The sequence below is a fragment of the Anolis sagrei genome, chromosome X (assembly GCF_037176765.1).
Source record: "Anolis sagrei isolate rAnoSag1 chromosome X, rAnoSag1.mat, whole genome shotgun sequence".
NCBI classification, from domain to species: domain Eukaryota; kingdom Metazoa; phylum Chordata; class Lepidosauria; order Squamata; family Dactyloidae; genus Anolis; species Anolis sagrei.
Window position 1 is genome coordinate 82,234,536 of NC_090034.1, and position 18,760 is coordinate 82,253,295.

The following is an 18,760-nucleotide window of genomic DNA, read 5'->3' on the forward strand; positions in this document are numbered from 1 at the left end:
CTCCCTGAGTCCCCTTCAAGGTGAGAAGGGTGGAATAAAAATATTGTAAATAAATAAATAAATAAATAATTCAGGGAAGGTAAAGGTAAAGGTTGTCCCCTGACATTAAGTCCAGTCATGTCTGACTCTGGGGTGTGGTGCTCATCTCCATTTCTAAGCCGAAGAGCCAGCATTGTCCATAGACACCTCCAAGGTCATGTGGCCGGCATGACTGCATGGAGCGCCGTTACCTTCCCACCGGAGCGGTACCTATTGATCTACTCACATTTGCATGTTTTCAAACTGCTAGGTTGGCAGAAGCTAGTGCTGACAGCGGAAGCTCACACCGCTCCCCGGAATCGAACCTGCGACCTTTCGATCAACAAGCTTTAACCCACTGCGCCACCAGGGAAAGGGAAACCGAATTGCAAAGAATACTGGTCTGGGCTTCAAGGCGAAGTGAATCCAGACTATGAAGGTACAGCTAGTCTTCAAGGGGAAAGGAAATAAGATTGCTTTCCCAAACAGGTCATGCTCTGATTTCCCTTCCCTTTGCAACTGAGACCAGCCACTTTTTCCTCTTCTTGGTCGCTTCCCCTCTTTTGCCGACTTGTCAATACGTAGCAACATATGCTACTCCCTGCAACTTGTGAACTATGTTGGGAGGAGGTACTTGGCACATGACTAGCCCCCTGCTCTCTGTCCAAAAGAAAACATGCACACACAACTCAGACTTACATGCGCGTATGTCCCCATCAGGTCTCTAGCCCAGTCATCAAACCCATGGAGAGTGGATTTGACAGGCAGGCATGATAAAACTGAGGCAACAGATCTAGGAAGGCAGGCGGAGGCAAGTCCCTCGGGGGAGAACCATTTTGTAGGAATGTGGCCCACAGCGAGGCAGTCATTTAAAACATGACTGTTGGCCCAGTGAGAAATGGTTTAATTCCCCGTTCGGTTCCTGCTACCGTCTAACAAGCAAATGGCCTCATTCTGCCTGGTTAATAGTCTGTTCGGGCTGAATTGCATCTCCTTTATATTCTGGCTTGGAATAACAGGCACCTGGGCTGTCACAGTCAAGGGTAATTTGCCACGGGGAAAAGGGGTCATTTTCCCCGTAAATTGTTTTCTCCCTCTCCACCAATGCCAAGCAACAAAGGGCCCGGTGCTCTCTGTTCCCTTGCAGCCTGGGAGGGGGAAGCTCAGCAAGAAAGACACAATGCTGAAGCGGAAGACCATTTTAAGAAGACTTAAGTTGGGGAGATGACCTTGGGTCGAAAGACAGTCAATATTGCAATGGTGAGTCCTAAAACCAGAGAGTAGAATGGAGTCTGGAGATCAAACCAAAACCATGCTCAATTTGAGATCAACAAGTGTAACACTGAAGGAGGTTCCATTATGTCTCCAATTGCAGCTTCCACCATCAGGTAGTTCTAGAATAGTGGTTCTCAAGCTTCCTAGTGTCACGATCCCTTAATGCAGCTCTGCATGTTTTGGTGACCTAGTAAAGGTAAAGGTAGTCCCCTGACATTAAGTCCAGTCATGTCTGACTCTGGGGTGTGATGCTCATCTCCATTTCTAAGCCAAAGAGCCAGCGTTGTCCGCAGACACCTCCAAGGTCATGTGGCCGGCATGACTGCATGGAGCACCGTTAATTTTTTGGTGACCTACAACCATGAAATTATTTTTGTTGCTACTTCATAACTGTAATTTTGGTACTGTTCTGAATCATAATGTACATATCTGATATGCAGGATGTATTTTAATTCACTGCACCAAATTTGACACAAATACCTGATACGCCCAAATTTGAATATTAGATGATTTTGTCATTTAGGAGCTGTAGTTGCTGGGATTTATAGTTCACCTACAATCAAAGAGCATTCTGAACTCCACCAATAATGGAATTGAACCAAAGTTGGCACACAGAACTCCCACGGCCAACAGAAAATACTGGAAGGATTTAGTGGGCATTGACCTTGAGTTATGGAGTTATAGTTCACCAGCATCCAGAGAGCACTGTGGACTCCAACAATGATGGATCTGGACCAAACTTGGCATGAATCCTCAATATGCTCAAATGTGAACACTGGTGGAGCTTGGGGAAAATAAACCTTGACATTTGGGAGCTGTAGTAGCTGGAATTTATAGTTCACCTAAAATTAAAGAGCATTCTGAACCCCACCAACGATATAATTGGGTCAAACTTCCCACACAGAAACCCCATGACCAACAGAAAATTCTGTGTTTTCTGATTGTCTTCTGTGACCCCTTTGACACCCCCTCGTGACCTCCACCCCAGGTTGAGAAACACTGACTTAGACTTTTTTGCAAAATCTGACTCTTGAATAGAATCTTCCCTGTCCTCTTGGACAAAAGACTACTCCGTCATCTGCAAGACATGTCTTCAGGCATGGGATGGCTGCCCCCATTTTGCCTCCTTTTCTCACAACTCTAGAATTCAATCCCCATCCAATGATTTTGTCCGGTCGTATGCTCAGAATACATATAAGTCTTCCTGCAGTACATTGCTAACATCGTGTCAGCCTATATTTGGCTCGCACAGAGATTCAGAAAGTGCGAATGAGATGAACCTGCCTGAGAATGAGGATCCAAGAAATAGATTCTTCAGCATTACTAGGCATAAGTGCCACATCTTTTTCTCCCATTTAATCAGCAAGGCAAAAACACCATTACTAGACTCACACCACTAGATAATGGGTCTGGAAGTGTGTTCCGAAAAGGGTGGCAATCACCTTCCTCTGAGTTTAAGAGGGTCCAACTTGCCCAAGGTCATCCAATGGGCTTCCATGGCTGAGTGGGGACCCAAATCCTGGTCTTCCGGTGTCCTAGTCGAGTTCTCAAAGCACTACAACATGATGACTCTTGTTGGCAAGATATCTCCAGATAGGTTTTGCCACTGTCTTCCTTTGAGGCTGAGTGGGAATGACTTGCCTTAGATCACCCAGTGGGTTTCCAAAGCTGATCTGGCACTTGAACTCCAATCTCCCGCAGTCCTCAGTCAAACAATGAAGCCATGCTAGGCATAACACTGTGCACTCTAAATCACCATAGTTTTGGAGAAAGACAGGGCAATTCTTAAAGTATCTTTACATTAAATCAGTGTTTCTCAACCTTCTTAATTCCGGAACCCCTTAATACAGATCTTCATGTTGCGGTGACCTCCAACCATAAAATTATTTTTGTTGCTACTTCAAAACTATAATTTTGCTACTGTTATGAAATGTAATGTAAATATCTGATGTGCAGGATATATTTTCATTCATTGGATGAAATCTGGCACAAATACCCTATACACTCAAATTTGAATACTATTGGGGTTGTGGGGAGATGGATTTTGTCATTTGGGAATTGTAGTTGCTGGGATTTATAGCTCACCTTCAATCAAAGATCATTCTGAACTCCACCAACAACGGAAGTGAACCAAACCTGACACATAGAACTCCCATGACCAACAGAAAACACTGGGTTTGATGAGCATTGATCTTGAGTTTGGGAGTTAAAGTTCACCTACATCCAGAGAGCACTGTGGACTCAAACAATGATAGATCTGGACCAAACTTTGCTCAGATACTCAATTTGCTCAAATGTGAACACTGGTGGAGTTTGGGGGGAAACAGACCTTGATATTTGGGAGCTATAGTGGCTGGGATTTATAGTTCACCTAAAATTAAAGAGCATTTTGAATCCCACCAACGATTGGGTCAAACTTCCCACACAGAACCCCATGCTTGAAGGGTCTCGCTGGCGCAAGCCTCCCTTCAGCCTTGCATGGTCTTCCTTGCCTGCACATACGCATGGTCTTCCTTGCCTGCACTGCCACGCACCAAGCACAACTGCTCTCCCCTCCCCACTTGGAGTGCCAGAAACAACCCAATGACACCTAATCACCTCTCAACAAAAGATTGCTCCAGGCACTGCCAGGCAATCAAATGCTAATCAAGGTGGTCAGTTGAAACATTCACACCTAGCTCCAACAAACAAGAGCCCTTTGTCCCACCCCGGTCATTCCACAGATATATAAACTAGGCCTGGGTAACAACGGAAAAATTTGTTTCTAAAATCGATTTGTATTTGGGGGGTTTTTTTGTTTCGATATTTAAAATAATTACAAAATTTTCCTTTTAAAAAGTTCGATATTTACGAAATTTCGTCAATGGTAAAAAATTAACGAATCAATTTCCAAAACAATAACGAATCAATTCGTTAATGGCGGACGCGACCGCGAAATACGCTAAAAAACCTCCAAAACCTTCTGAAGCTTCCCTCTCCCTCTGTTGTTGACTGTTGGTGTGATATTATAATTTTTTTCACTAATTAAACCATAAAACTGGCCCAGACATGCGGAAATAATAACAAAACGACCTCAAAACAATAACGAAACGAATAGATTATCGAAATACGAAGCATTTACAAAACGTTTTTGAAAATTCGTTTTTTTTAAATAATTGGTCCAGAATGGTTCGTTATAGTTTTGTAATTGAAAAAATTAACGAATTATTAACGAATTACAAATTAACGAAACGAAACGAAATCGCCCAGCCCTAATATAAACCCTTTTTCCTAGTTCCAACAGACCTCACTACCTCTGAGGATGCTTGCCATAGATGCAGGCGAAACGTCAGGAGAGAATGCCTCTAGAACATAGCCATATAGCCCGAAAAAAATCTACAACTACCCAGTGATTCCGGCCATGAAAGCCTTCGACAATACAACCCTCCCCTTGGTTGAGAGGATGGCTGAGAAGCCAGCCAATCACAGCAGGAGGAAGGCTTTTGGTGGGAGGATTCGCCATCTGTTTCTAAAAAGGAAGAGAAGGACAGGCAGAAAGATCTTCAGCCTTCTCTCCCATAGGGGTTCCTAAGACCATCAGAAACATATATTTTCTGATGGTCTTTGGCGACCCCTCTGACACCCTTGTGACCCCCCCCCCCCCCCGGGGTCCAGACCCGCAGGTTGAGAAACACTGCATTAAATGGATTCGGATCATAGCTACACATCCAGAATTATGTCATCCTAACTACTCTCTCGAGTCTCTTGTGATTATTTTAGTTCAGGACCCTAATATATCAGTCAAGTCTCTGAAACTGTCTCTCTTCATACACATTTTACCTCGACTGCTTATGACTCTCATGAGTTATATATCCCTTCTATTTGTATCAATACGTATTTTTTTCCTATAAAGATGTGCATATGTAATGCGACATTTTAATATTTCAACCCTCCCTTGGCTGTAAATAATGAGTCAGCAAGTAGAAGATCCTGGCACAAATGTCATCTACTAGTGAAAAAGTAACAAAATATCTTATAATTGGAAAAAAGAGGGTAGGACCCCACACAAAATAAATGTTAAAGTATTACTCATCACGCTTGCCGCAAAAAGACAAAAGCTACACCTTCCACCAACGTTCCCTTTCCATATGCAGACATTCTCTGAGTTACAAACATCTGACTTTCCAAGTGACTCATAGTTAAGAACGGGGCTGAAACAACAGGAAGTAAGAGAAATCTACCCCTTGGAAGGGAAATTCACTCCTGAAAGAGTTATCATGGAGAAAAGAAGTCTCCACTGAAGCTTTATCACCAATTCTTGTTTCCACAACAAACCATTTTCTTTTCAAAATCCAATTATCTCAGAGACAGAAAGTGAGGTGACATCTTCTGAACAGGGACACAGACAGCAAAGGAAACTCCACAGGGGTGTTCACCCTTCCCTAAAGCGTGCACACACAGACACACAGACACACACACATTTGGAATTACACTTTAAAAATATACCTCTTTTGACTTATATACAAATTCAACTTCAGAACAAACCTACAGAACTGATCTTATTTTTTTAACTTGGATACTGCCTGCATGTTTATGTATTGTGTGTGTGTATCTCTCCCCGTATTGCCCATGTATGCATTTTCTATTGCTATTTATTAGAAATACTCATTTCTAGCCTTATGATTATATGAACCATTCAATCAAAAGTATAGTGGCCCCCTCACTCTCCCCTCAGAGGCTGCTGTCTTGCCTCTCCTTTGGCCTCCCAAAAACATGTCAGCTGGTTCAAAGGGGCTGTCATCTGCCTCCTTTGTACCTTCTCCAGCTTGCTTCCATCTTTGCCTGGCCCCCTTCATGTTTCTCTATGGCAATACTCTGGCTCTCCAAGAGGCTCTGACAGTGCCTCCCTGTTGATGCTGTAGCTCTCTTTCATTTGCCATCTTTCCCTCTAAGGAAGGGCTCCTCAATCTAAGGCCAAAAGGCCAGATGCGGCCCTCCAAGGTCATTTACCCGGCCCTCAGGGTCAACCTAAGTTTGAAATGACTTGAAAGCACACAACAACAACAACAACAACAACAACAATCCTATCTCATCAGCCAAAAGCAGGCCCACGCTTCCCCTTGAAATAGTAATGAGTTGTTTTTCATTTTAATTATTGCATTGTTTTAAAGTGCTTTTGCACTACAAATAAGATGTGTGCAGTGTGCATAGGAATTAATTCATGTTTTTTTTCAAATTATAATCCAGCCCTCCAACAGTTTGAGGGACTGTGACTTGGCCCTCTGTTTAAAAAGTTTGAGGACCCCTGCTCTAAGGTAGGTGTGTGTGTATGTATATATATATATATAGAGAGAGAGAGAGAGAGAGAGAGAGAGAGAGAGAGAGTATATACCTTTCTATCTATACAGTGCCCTCTTGTGGATGCATCTGAGTACTGAGTACTCATGGGCTGCCATTGTAGGTTATTTTAAAAACAAGAGAACAAACAACGGAGAAATTACCCCACCAGTTTTTTAAATTGGATCATGAACCATGTCCATACCAAATTTGGTCCAGATCCATCAAGCCATGTAAGTGCCATGTAAGTACAAACATATATACCAATATCCTTTCACACACACACACACATATAAATGAATGATCATTTTATATTTGTCAGTGACCAGCATTCTTACCATATTTAATCTCTGGTGAGTATACATCATTTGCATTCCCAGAATGCAATTCGGTCACGCAGCACTCGCGGTTGCTGCTGCTGCTGGTTGCTGGTGGCGTCAAGGCATTGGAGAGTGTCTGGTTGGGCGGCGAGGGCAGTGGCAGGGCTTGTGGGGTCTGGCAGGTGCAGCCAGTCTGCGAGAGGCCACAGGGCTGTCCGGTCCCCAATCGAAGGCACTCCTCCAGCCAACGGCACAGGACGCTGCAGGTGAACTGGCTGGAATTGTTGTTGTTGATCAGCAGGACTTCCACAAAGCGGAACTCCACAGCTTCGGGTGGCAGCAACCGGCTAGCTGCCTCGGGCTCCTCAGCCAGGCAAAGCTGGACAAAGTTCTTGTCAAAGTGGAAGAAGGCAAAGGGGCCCCCACCTTGGCAGAGCTCCAGCCGGACCTCACCACCGTCCTCTTGCTCTTGCTCTTGTGGCAGAGCAGTGCTCTCTGGCTGGCTGCAGGTGTCGTTGGAAAGGTAATGGTCCAGCGGGAGCACCATGGGCGAGTAGTGGGCACAGACCTGCTCCTCCCGGTTGAACCTGAGGTACAGGGAGTACTTGGTGGGATCAGGGTTCTCCAGGGTCCACGAGCAGCCAGTAGAGACGGTGGGGAAAAGGTCCTTCAGCGAAAAGGAGCCGTAGAGAACCCCGGATGCCAAGGCAGAGCAGGCGCTGGGAGCCGGGTCGAAGGCCTGGGAGAGCCACAGCAGACACGATATCACAGACAGTAAGAGTGATCCAGCAGGGTTCATCCTATGGCATTTGCCCTGCAAGAGAGAGACAGAGAGAAGAATTAGACCTGGAGGAAGGGGCTGGCTAGAACTTCTACATCAAGGCTTAATACCACAACTCAGAAAAAAAATACTGTACAGGCAGTCCCCAAATTACGAACAAGATCAGTTCCGTAGGTTTGTTCTTAAATTTAAATTTGCATGCAAGTCAGAACAGGCACATTTTAAGTGTAACTCCAGTCATATATATATATAAGCTTTGGATGCCATCAGAACGGGTTAACACTCCTGCAGTGTTTCCTTTGCTGTCTGTGCCCCTGTTCAGAAGATTTCACCTCACTTTCTGTCTCTGTGATAATTAGATTTTGAAAAGCAATGGCTTGTTGTAGAAACAAGGATTGGTGACAAAGCTTCAGTGGAGACCCCTTTCCCCCATGATAATAACTCTGTTAGGAGTGAATTTCCCTTCCTGAGATAGATTCCTCTCACTTCCTGTTCTCTCACCTCTGTTTTTAACTAAGAGTAATTTGTAAGTCAGATGTTTGTAACGTGGGGACTGTCTGTATATACTCATGTATAAATCCACAACATTTAGTAAAAATATCCTGGGCCAACTTATCCATCGATCACCTGTACAATAACACTAATAAAAATTCTTTTCCCTAAGAAGAGTAGGGAAAGGTGAGAGCTGAATCCATCCCAAGAGAACCTAAAAGAAGCATTGACACTCTGTTCTCTCTCCAACATGTCACCACTTCTAAATGGGTGCAGAAATGGTGGTGGAAGCCAGGGAGGGCTAGCCTCCTAAGTAACCATAGGTGCTTTCATTTCTCCATGGAATTGTTGTATCCCAGAACAGGAACACCTCCGTCCTTAAATACCACATCAGTTCAGTATAATCAGCAAGCAGTTTATTAAAGGATTGTTGTTGTTCATTCGTTCAGTCGTCTCCGACTCTTCATGACCTCATGGACCAGCCCACGCCAGAGCTCCCTGTCGGCCGTCACCACCCCCAGCTCCTTCAAGGTCAGTCCAGTCACTTCAAGGATGCCATCCATCTATCTTGCCCTTGGTCGGCCCCTCTTCCTTTTGCCTTCCACTTTCCCCAGCATCATTGTCTTCTCTAGGCTTTGCTGTCTCCTCATGATGTGGCCAAAGTACTTCAACTTTGTCTCTAGTATCCTTCCCTCCAATGAGCAGTCGGGCTTTATTTCCTGGAGGATGGACTGGTTGGATCTTCTCGCAGTCCAAGGCACTCAACACCACAGTTCAAAAGCATCTATCTTCCTTCACTCAGCCTTCCCTAAGGTCCAGCTCTCACATCCGTAGGTTACTACGGGGAATACCATGGCTGTTGCCAGTCTGATGTCTGATATTAAAGGATATATGTAATCAAAAAATTGTAGAATTAGTATAGTCCAAAACAGTATACTCCAAAGGTAATAGATAGTCCATGAAGTTCAAGGTAAAAACACAAGATCCAAGGATGCAAAATCCAGAAGAACAAGACAACATGGAAATCCAATACACAGAACCAGAACATGGGAAAACTTGAAACATGAAACTAGAAATCCACTTGGAAAAAAGACAGTCATGAAACTCCAACATTGACCAGTTTGAGCTAAAATTCTTTCCCTGTCTCATATAAAGCTTTTCTTGTCTCATGAAATAGAAGGAAACCATTCTGTTTGCCTTAACAACCAGATAAGGGTTTCTTTTATCTCTTTTCTAATAAACGGGATTTTTTTTTATCATGTCAGGAGCGACTTGAGAAATTGCAAGTCACTTCTGATGTGAGAGAATTGGCCGTCTGTGAGGACATTGCCCAGGGGACGCCCGGATGTTTTGATGTTTTACCATCCTTGTGGGAGGCTTCTCTCATGTCCCCGCATGAGGAGCTGGAGCTGATAGAGGGAGCTCATCCACGCTCTCCCCGGATTCGAACCTGTGAGCTGTCGGTCTTCAGTCCTGCCGGCACAGGGGTTTAACCCACTGTGCCACCGGGGGCTCCCAATATACAGGCTGACTATCAGCGAGCTTGGGAACTTTCTCTTAGTTTAGAAAAGTCCTGTCTTCTATCTTCAATCTCACTAACTTCTGCACCTGACAATTCATTCTCAGAAGACATTTCCTTTGAGAAAGGCTGATGTTCAGGACATTAAGAATCTACAGGAGCAGCACTCCATTCATTAGAAACCCTGGGCCTTTCAGGAAGGTCAGAATCAGGCCTTTCAACAAGGCCAGGACTTGAAAGATCAGGCCCAGGAAAACCGTCATCCTTATTGACATCAGAAACAATCACAGGTTGAACTACAACAGAGTGACTCTTGTCTATAGGCTAGTCTATAGGCTTGTCTATAGACTTGTCTATAGGCTTGATCAAAATCCATAACTTTACCAGCAAATCCTGCCCTTGACTTATACATGGGGTAGACCTATACATGGAGTAGACTTATACACAAATATTTATATAAACTCTCCCAGCTCTCACCATCCAGCCTTGGACATTATGGCCAACAGGATAATGGACATGTGAGTCCTCAAAAGTAACTTTTCAAGCTCTACTCAATCCAAGAACCAACACATAATTCAATGCTCATATCACCATACTATGCCAGCTCTCTCTATGATGACTGTAGAAACACCAAAGTGCTATACAGCATGGAAAAGACCAAAGACTACATCTTGTAAGACTAAGGGATTTATCTTCCATATATCGAAACCTAGAAAGCCATTCCAACCTCCACCATCCTTTCAGGAGGCCAGTCAAGTCTACTTCCTCCTGCCACATTTTCCTTTTAAGCTCTCAAACCGTTAAGCGCAAACAAGCTGGCCATGGGAAAGCGCTGTTTATAGAGTCATAAAGAGCCACATCTCTGGACTCGTAAACCCCGCAGGGCATGGCGTTGCAGAGCGGGTAGATTTTGCAACCAGATTTGGAGATGGAAATCCAGCAGAATGTCCCAGCTGCGGAAGGGAGAAAAAAGCAGTTGAAAAAGCTTGCAGGGGAAAAAAAAATACATTTCTAATTCCTTGCTAGGCATCAGGATAAATATATTTTTAGGAGAAAGCCTCAGGGGTGTAGTTTTGTTCCACTTGGCTTCAAGACTGTCTCGTCTGGAGTTTATATAATCCAGGGGAACTTAAATCATGGTTCTCAAAGTCCATTGATCATCTTCATGGTGCAAAAAAAGATTCTTCCCCTTCCACCGATCTCATTCCTATCGGGTTGATGATCATTTCATAGTCCAAAAATTGTTTAAAATATATGGCTTGGGTCTTTGGAACCCCTGATGAGAATGATCATGGACCAACAAGAATCTTTCAGCACTCGTTCTACACAAAATCCACACTATAAAATCAGGTCTCCAGAGTTTCACCCCGCAGTTTCACACCGCTTCAACAGGTAGCAAAGGTGAAGAGAGGTTTGCATTTTCAGTTTGATTAATGCACAAAACCTTATCATCATAGAAAGTTACAATCTTCTCACAGGTGGGGTAATGTCCTAAATGTATGCGTCTTCGGGGTTGTGTTTTAATCTGTCCCTGCGTATATCCCCACTTACTCTTATTACTTCAATGAATGCATAGAGGGGCCATAGGAATGGGTTTTCTTAGAGTCAGAGTGGTTTGACTTTTGTCCCTTGTCCAGTTGGAATGATAGGCCATACCTTTGTAGAGTTCCATCCTGACCAATTCAAGAGTGGGCCAGGAACTATTGGCCATCCTTGTGAGTGAGTAGAAGGGCCATGAGAACACACCCAACAATTTGTGACATTTCCAGAGGCAAAGATAGCTTCAACCAACCGATGGAACAGGTTGGCATGCCATCCCCCTTGAACAAAGACTTGATTTACCACCATTACCCAAAGAGTTAGGTAGCATCTGAAGTTCCACCTCATGGCTATTCTAGGGCAAAGAAAATGTCTATATTCTAAACAACAAAATTCTAATACTACTATCAAAAATAATGTAAAAATCACTTCATGCAATCAATCATCAACTATTAAGGCTTCTTATGCTGCCTTGGGAGGAGGTCCCACCCTATTTTTCCAGGCTTCTATTTCTTCTTGATGGGTGGCTATTAGCGTGCACTGTTTACACCTGTTTACACCTGTTCAGATAGTGTTGTGCATTAGGGTGTACATATGTCCAATGAATCTCTAAAGCTGGGGATCCTAAATGTGTACTAACGGCAACTGTAGTATTTAGAGTCACAGAAGTTTCTTCTGCCATATATTTAACTCTCCCAAGGAGAGGATACTCTTGATCACGTTGTCTTTGGTTTACTCTTGATCACGTTGTCTTTGATTTACTCTTGATCACGTTGTCTTTGATTTACTCTTGATCACGTTGTCTTTGATTTACTCTTGATCACGTTGTCTTTAATTTACTCTTGATCACGTTGTCTTTGGTTCTGGATCTTTTTGAACCGCAGTCGGAGTGGATCACCATTTACAGGGGACACCGACCAGTCTGGAGGCGCTCGCTTGATCCTGGTATAATGAATCCAAGCCCGAATACCGTCTAGTTTCACTGCAGTTGGAGTCGTCAACAGGATTGGGTATGGACCTTTCCACTTAGGACCCAATGGCTCCACCTGGTAGTCCTTCAATAACACCAAGTCACCTGGAGAAAAGGGATGTAAGGCAGTAACGGGGAAAGGCGGTCTCAGGTCTGCAGTGTATTTTGCTAGTGCATTTAAAGTTGTTCCTAACAGTTGAACTTCTTTCACTAGGTCTTGTCTCCCTAATTCCAATGCATCTCCTTTCAAGTGTTTCAGCCCTAAGGGTGGTCTTCCAAACATGAGCTCATATGGGGACAGTCCTAAAAACCTAGTCGGTGTGCAGCATACTCTTAAAAGTGCCATTGGCAAAACTTGTACCCAAGTGAGAGTGGTCTCTTGGCACATCTTAGTTATGATTCCTTTCAAAGTTCTGTCCATTCTTTCTACCCTCCCTGATGACTGGGGCCTGTAGGCACAATGTAGCTTCCATTGTGTACCTATCAGAGTGGCTAACTTCTGTATGATCTCATGTACAAAAGAAGGTCCGTTATCTGATCCAATATGTAATGGAATTCCATTTCTATGAATAATGTTTCTCATTAGGGCTCTGGAAACCTCCAACGCCTTCTCAGTTCTGGTAGGGTAGGCTTCTGGCCAGCCGGTGTGGGTGCATACAAATACAAGCAGGTATTTATATTGCCCTGAGTGAGGCATCTCAGTAAAATCCACAACTAACGATTCAAACGGATTTGTTCCTGTATATTGTATCCCAGGTGGCAGCAAAGGACCTGCTCGTGGATTGTTCTTGGCAGCTCCATGCCCCTGCTGTGCTATGACCATAGCATCAGTCAAAATTCTTCTTCTTTCCTCAGCAGTGAATAAAGTGTTTAACAATTGCTTACAATCCCCCTAGTGAGGTCATGTGATTGCATCAACCCTTCTACAAAAGCTGCCATCTCCTGAGGTTTTTCATTATAGGGCCCCATGTGTTGTTTCCAGTTTAATAAGTCTGAGGATGTGAGTGGGACATGTTGATAGGCAGTGCGTGCTATAATTTCATTAGGTTCTTCATTGGCATTTTCAGTGTGGCCTCTTGGAGCATATTGAACAATCTGTCTTAAAGGGAATGCATTAGCCTCTTTTGCTGCTTTCTCTTTAGCCATATTTCGAGTCACTCTTGGGGATGAAGCATCAGGCTGGCTCCTTACTGGGCCAACAACAGTTTCATCAAGGTCAATTAGATCTATCAAAGTCCCTTCTGACACTGTCACAGAAGAGGAAGGCTTTTCTATAGTTACAGTAGAGGAGGAAGGTCTCTCAGTCAGACTGCTAGAGCTTGTAGTGGCAGAGCTGCCTCCTGGACTTATTATTGGAGAAACTGCTGGTGTTGGGTTTAGAGCTGGGTAGACTGGAGCATAAGGAAGTGGTTGAAAACAGGGCTCTGGTTGCCCTTCACTAGAATCAGGAAGTACTGACTTCTTATTGTTTGGGCGATGTGGATTTTCTATCACTGGCATGCAGGGGGCAGCTTTTGCACAGCATTTTGCTAACCACTTGGGCTGGGTCTCAATTGCAATAGCCCAGCAATCAATATAGGGATATTGATCCGGATATAGAGTTGCAAAATGCTCAAGACACTGATGCACTATTTTGATATCATGAGTTCCCTCTTCGGGCCACTTCAGATCTAAGGGGAATTTTGGCCACTGTATTTGACATAGAAATCTTAACCTGTTAGCACTGTCACAACCTGGTGTTTGAGATAGGAGCCTGAACTTGTTGAAAAATGTAGAAGCATACATTCCAGCGGGTCAACACATTTGCTCCCTTTTTGTCCCATTTTCTCTCAAGGGTGGTATCTATTTAGTTGTTCGCACTTCTAAACAGACAATTTCTTCTCCCACCCTTCTGACGCTTCTTTCTCTCTCTAGTCTAGACTTCTTTCACTCTCCCCCAAAACTAGGAACCCAAAACTATACTCGCCTGGTTCCTGTCGTCAGCACTTCAAGCCCGATCCTCCTTGGGGGGTAGATTTTTAGACTTCCCTTTTTCGGAGCGTTCCCATAGACGAAGCCTGCAGAGGTCTTGGATGAGCAAAGGAGGTGGTCAGTTGAGTCGGGTACCCTCTCACCTCCCTTTGGTCTGCCCCGACCCGGGCAGTGATCGTCTCTCTTGGAACGGACTGCCAACAGTCTCTGGTTGCCCTCTAATTTGTTGCCGCCAGGGGGCGCTGGATCCCGGACGAGGCCCCCAAACTGAAGGGTACCCCTTTAATTAGGCACCCCAAGGCTGGCGACAGAAGGCAAGCAGTCTCCATAGGTGAAGCAAAAATCTCTTTATTTCAAGTGTGACCACACAGGGAGAAACAGCCAAGACAGACCAGTGTCTTCAAAGAGAGCTGTCTCTGACATTTGGATCTTTCAGTCTCCTTATATACATATCTTTTCACTGTGTCATGGGCACACACCCCTCTTATTGGATCAACCATTCAAAAACATGTTTTTCTCATATTTTGCCACTTCAGTGTCTTTAACTGATAACCCTCTACAAACTACGTAAACATACACATTATTGTTACAGATAAGCATTTTGGGTGTTAACCCACCCTGGGTACTCCCTGGGCGTACTTGACAATAGAGCATCTTGTGTCTTCTAGATACATTATCTCCTCTTGGCTTTTGGTCTTCTGCAGGCCAGAGGAGAGGGACAAATCCCTCTTTAGGTTTGCATTTCAACATTTCTAAGTTCTGTTAACCCTTTCACAAGGCACTCTCAGAATTTTCCTCCAGCACCACAGTTCAAAAGTGCCGATCTTCCTTCACTCAGCCTTCCTTATGGTCCCGCTCTCGCATCCATAATCCACATTATCTGCTTTGAACTGGATTATATAAATCTACACTGCCATATAATCCAGTTCAAAACAGGTAATCTGGATATTATACAGCAGTGTAGATGGGGTCTCATATAATCCAGTTCAAAGTACATAACATGGATCATTTCCTTTGATAATCTGGATTATATTTCAGTGTAGAGCCAGACTGACTCTACTGTGCCATATAATCCAGTTCAAAGCAAATTATATGGATTTTATATGGCAGTGAAGAAGGGGCTCCAGCCTCAGCTAGCATGGCATTACTGGTTAAATGTATAACTGTTACCCCCAGAAGTCCAAGGTTCAAATCTTTGTTCAGCCATAGAAACCCATTGGCCACCTCACACGCCTTGAGGAAGGAAACATAAAAATCCTGTTGGTTAAATCTGGTTGAGAAAACCCTAGGATAAGGTTGTCAGGGTCGATTTGGAGGCCGATAATAGAAAGAACATTCCCATGCAGGAATAATGGAGGAAAAGGAGAGAGAAAGACAGAGTCAAAAAGAGGAGGGAGGAAGCGATTATTGTTGGCCCAGCTAAAACACCTGGCTCAGCTTACAGAAACACTTTTAGCTCAGTGTGAATTATGACTTTTATTGATCCAACCGCAGGAGCCGCTTGCTCACTGGATCCCTTGTCAAGGTTTCGGCAAAATGTGGCTCCCAGGCTGTTTCCGTGGCCTTAAACTGCTCCGAGCACAAGTTCTAAAGGTCTCTGAGCAAATTGTTGGGAGTTAATATAGGCTATTGTAATGCAACCTAAGTACGGCTGCCCTTGAAGATGTCTCATAAGCTGCAGCTATTGCAAAATGCAGTGGATCTACGGTGGACTGGAGCACTATACGCTACATAAGTGTGTGTATATGAGCACCTTCAAATCAACTCTGAATTTATGGCAATGCCACGACTTTCATAAGGAATCATCAAAGGTGTTCCTTCTTCTGAAATAGAGTTTCCTAGAATTCATTGGCTTGGAGAAAGCTCTTCTGTTTGGATTGTCACTCCCATAATCCTGCCATGAGATCTTGTAATAAATATAAGGCAGGATGGAAATATTTTATTAAATAAGTAAGTAAATGGAAAGTGTTTCTTCTGGAGGACAATGTTTGATTCCTTACTTAGCCAGGGAAACCCACTGAGGACAGGTCACACACTCTCAGATTCAGAAAGCCCTGGGGTTGCCGTAAGTCAGAATGGTTGAAAGCACACAGCAACAAAAATAAAAATAATAATTCTGCCCAGGCCTGTTCCTTACTTCCTTACCAAAGCCATTTCTTTGGCAAGATTTGAACCTGTCTGCATCGAGCCCATTATTCCCAGGGAAAATGTCTTATGCAGCCAGGAGCTGTGGCAAAGCGGAAGGTGGCAGGAGAGCATGAAAGAGAAGGGATCCTACCGAAACTAACATGCACAGCCACACTAAAGAAGCAAAATCCTGCCCCTCCACTTCTATATTTAGCAGCTGGAAGGCGGCCCCTGACACGGAGACAAATGAGCCGCTGTCGAGGATGGAGCTCTGTTGAAAAATGTGTACGCACACATGGAAAACAAGTCAAAGGGAAGGCAGAATGGGAATGAGCCATGGTTCTGTAATTTTTGCAATCCTGGCTTCAGCTTTGAACCGAAAGACCCCGGTTTCTGCATTGGCCAGGAGTACTTTTGCCCATTTGAAACTTGGGCAACAATCATGCCCATTTCTTGAGATGCTGGAGCTGGCCATGGTGCTATATATGTCTTGCTTTCACCTCACATGGACTACCTTAATGCACCTTTCTTGGGGCTGCCCTTGAAGACTGCTTGGAAACTTCAGCTGGTTTAAAGAGCTGCTGCTGGATATGTTGTCAAAGGCTTTCATGGCTAGAATCACTGGATTGCTGTGAGTTTTCCAGGTTGTATGGCCATGTTTCAGAAGCATTCTCTCCTGATGTTTCACCTACATCTATGGCAGGCATCCTCAGAGGTTGTGAGGTCTGTTGGAAACTAAGCAAGGTTTTATATACCTATGGAAGGTCCAGGGTGGGAGAAGGAATTCTCATCTGTTGGAGGCAAGTGTGAATGTTGCAATTAATCACTTTGATTAGTGGATTGTTGAAGGTTTTTCAGGCTGTATGACCATGTTCCAGAAGCATTCTCTCCTGATGTTTCACCTGCATCTGTAGCAGGCATTCTCAGAGGCTGTGAGGTCTGTTGGAAACTGGGGAAATTGGGTTTCTATATCTGTGGAGTGTCCAGGGTGGGAGAAATAACTCTTGGCTGTTGGAGGTAGGTGTGAATGTTTCAGTTGGCCACCTTGATTAGCTTTTAATGGTCTAGCAGTGTCAAAGTGTGGCTTCTTACTGCCTGGGGGAATCCTTTGTTGAAAGATGATTAGCTGTCCCTGATTGTTTTTTATCTGGAGTTTCCCTGGTTTTTTTAGCGTTCTTTATTTATTGTTTGGTTGTCCCTATGTAAATTTGTCTACAGCTGCATGATATATGAGAGACTCCTGCAGAGGTGAGAGGATCCCTCTTGTCCTCTGCTGAACGTAGCATTTGTTGGATTTTCTTAGTGGGTCTAGCTAGTTTGTAGGTTGTGTTTCTTCATCAGCTTCCCTATGCAGTCAGTGGTTTCTTGATGTATGGCAAGAATACTTTTCCTCTGGGTGGATCTTTGTCCTTACTCTCATGGCTTATTCTTAGCCTTGCAGCTATTCTGATGTCTGTGGTAGAGTATTCATTGGCCTGTAGAGCTGCCAGATAGTTAACAAGGACAAGTTACAGAAATCATACTTTGCTTCTATTGAAAAAGCTCCACTTGCTGCCTCTTTGTTTCCAGGAACAATTAAAAGCACTGCTTATGACAGAGAAACATCTGCAGCTGATTTAGCACATCTTCTTTCCCCTTGTGAGCTGTCCAAGGCCCTTAGAGCCTCGGAGGAGCCCCTTCCACAATCCCACCACCCTTGTAACCATGGATAATATGGACACAAGATTACATTTTAGACCAGTGGTTATCAACCTTCCTAATGCTGCGACCCCTTAATACAGTTACTCATGTTGTGGTGGCCCTCAACCATAAAATTATTTTCATTGCTAATTCATAACTGCAATTTTGCTACTGTTCTGAATCATCATGTAAATATCTGATATGCAGGACATATTTTCATTCACTGGACCAAATTTGGAACAAATACCCGATACACCCAAATTTGAATACCAGTGGGGTTGGGGGGGGATTGATTTTGTCACTTGGGAGTTGTAGTTGCTGGGATTTATAGTTCACCTACAATCAAAGAGCCTTCTGAACTCCACCAACGATGGAATTGTACCAAACTTGGCACCCAGAACTCCCATGACCAACAGAAAATACTGTGTTTTCTAATGGTCTTTGGTAACCCTCTGACACCCCCTGGGCACTGACCTTGACTTTAGGAACTGTCGTTTGCCTACATCCAGAGAGCACTGTTGACTCAACAGTGATGGATCCCGACCAAACTTTGCACAGATACTCAATATGCCCAAATGTGAACACTAGTATAGTTTGGGGAAAATAAGACCTTGATGTTTGAGAGTTGTAGTTGCTAGTTCACCTACAATCAAAGAGCACTCTGAAGCCTACCAATGATAGAATTGGGCCAGACTTCCCACTCAGAACTCCCAGACCAACAGAAAACACTGTGTGTTTCTGATGGTCTTTGG

The 18,760-nt window shown here is 44.0% G+C and overlaps 1 protein-coding gene across 1 annotated transcript in view; it reads right to left on the minus strand.

Annotated features, from left to right (window-relative positions):
- Positions 1–18,760, minus strand: part of ADGRB2 (adhesion G protein-coupled receptor B2) — a 265,571-nt gene that overhangs the window by 173,878 nt on the left and 72,933 nt on the right. The window contains 1 exon segment of the mRNA XM_060784160.2: positions 6,948–7,743. Coding sequence (XP_060640143.2) covers positions 6,948–7,743 — 796 coding nt within the window.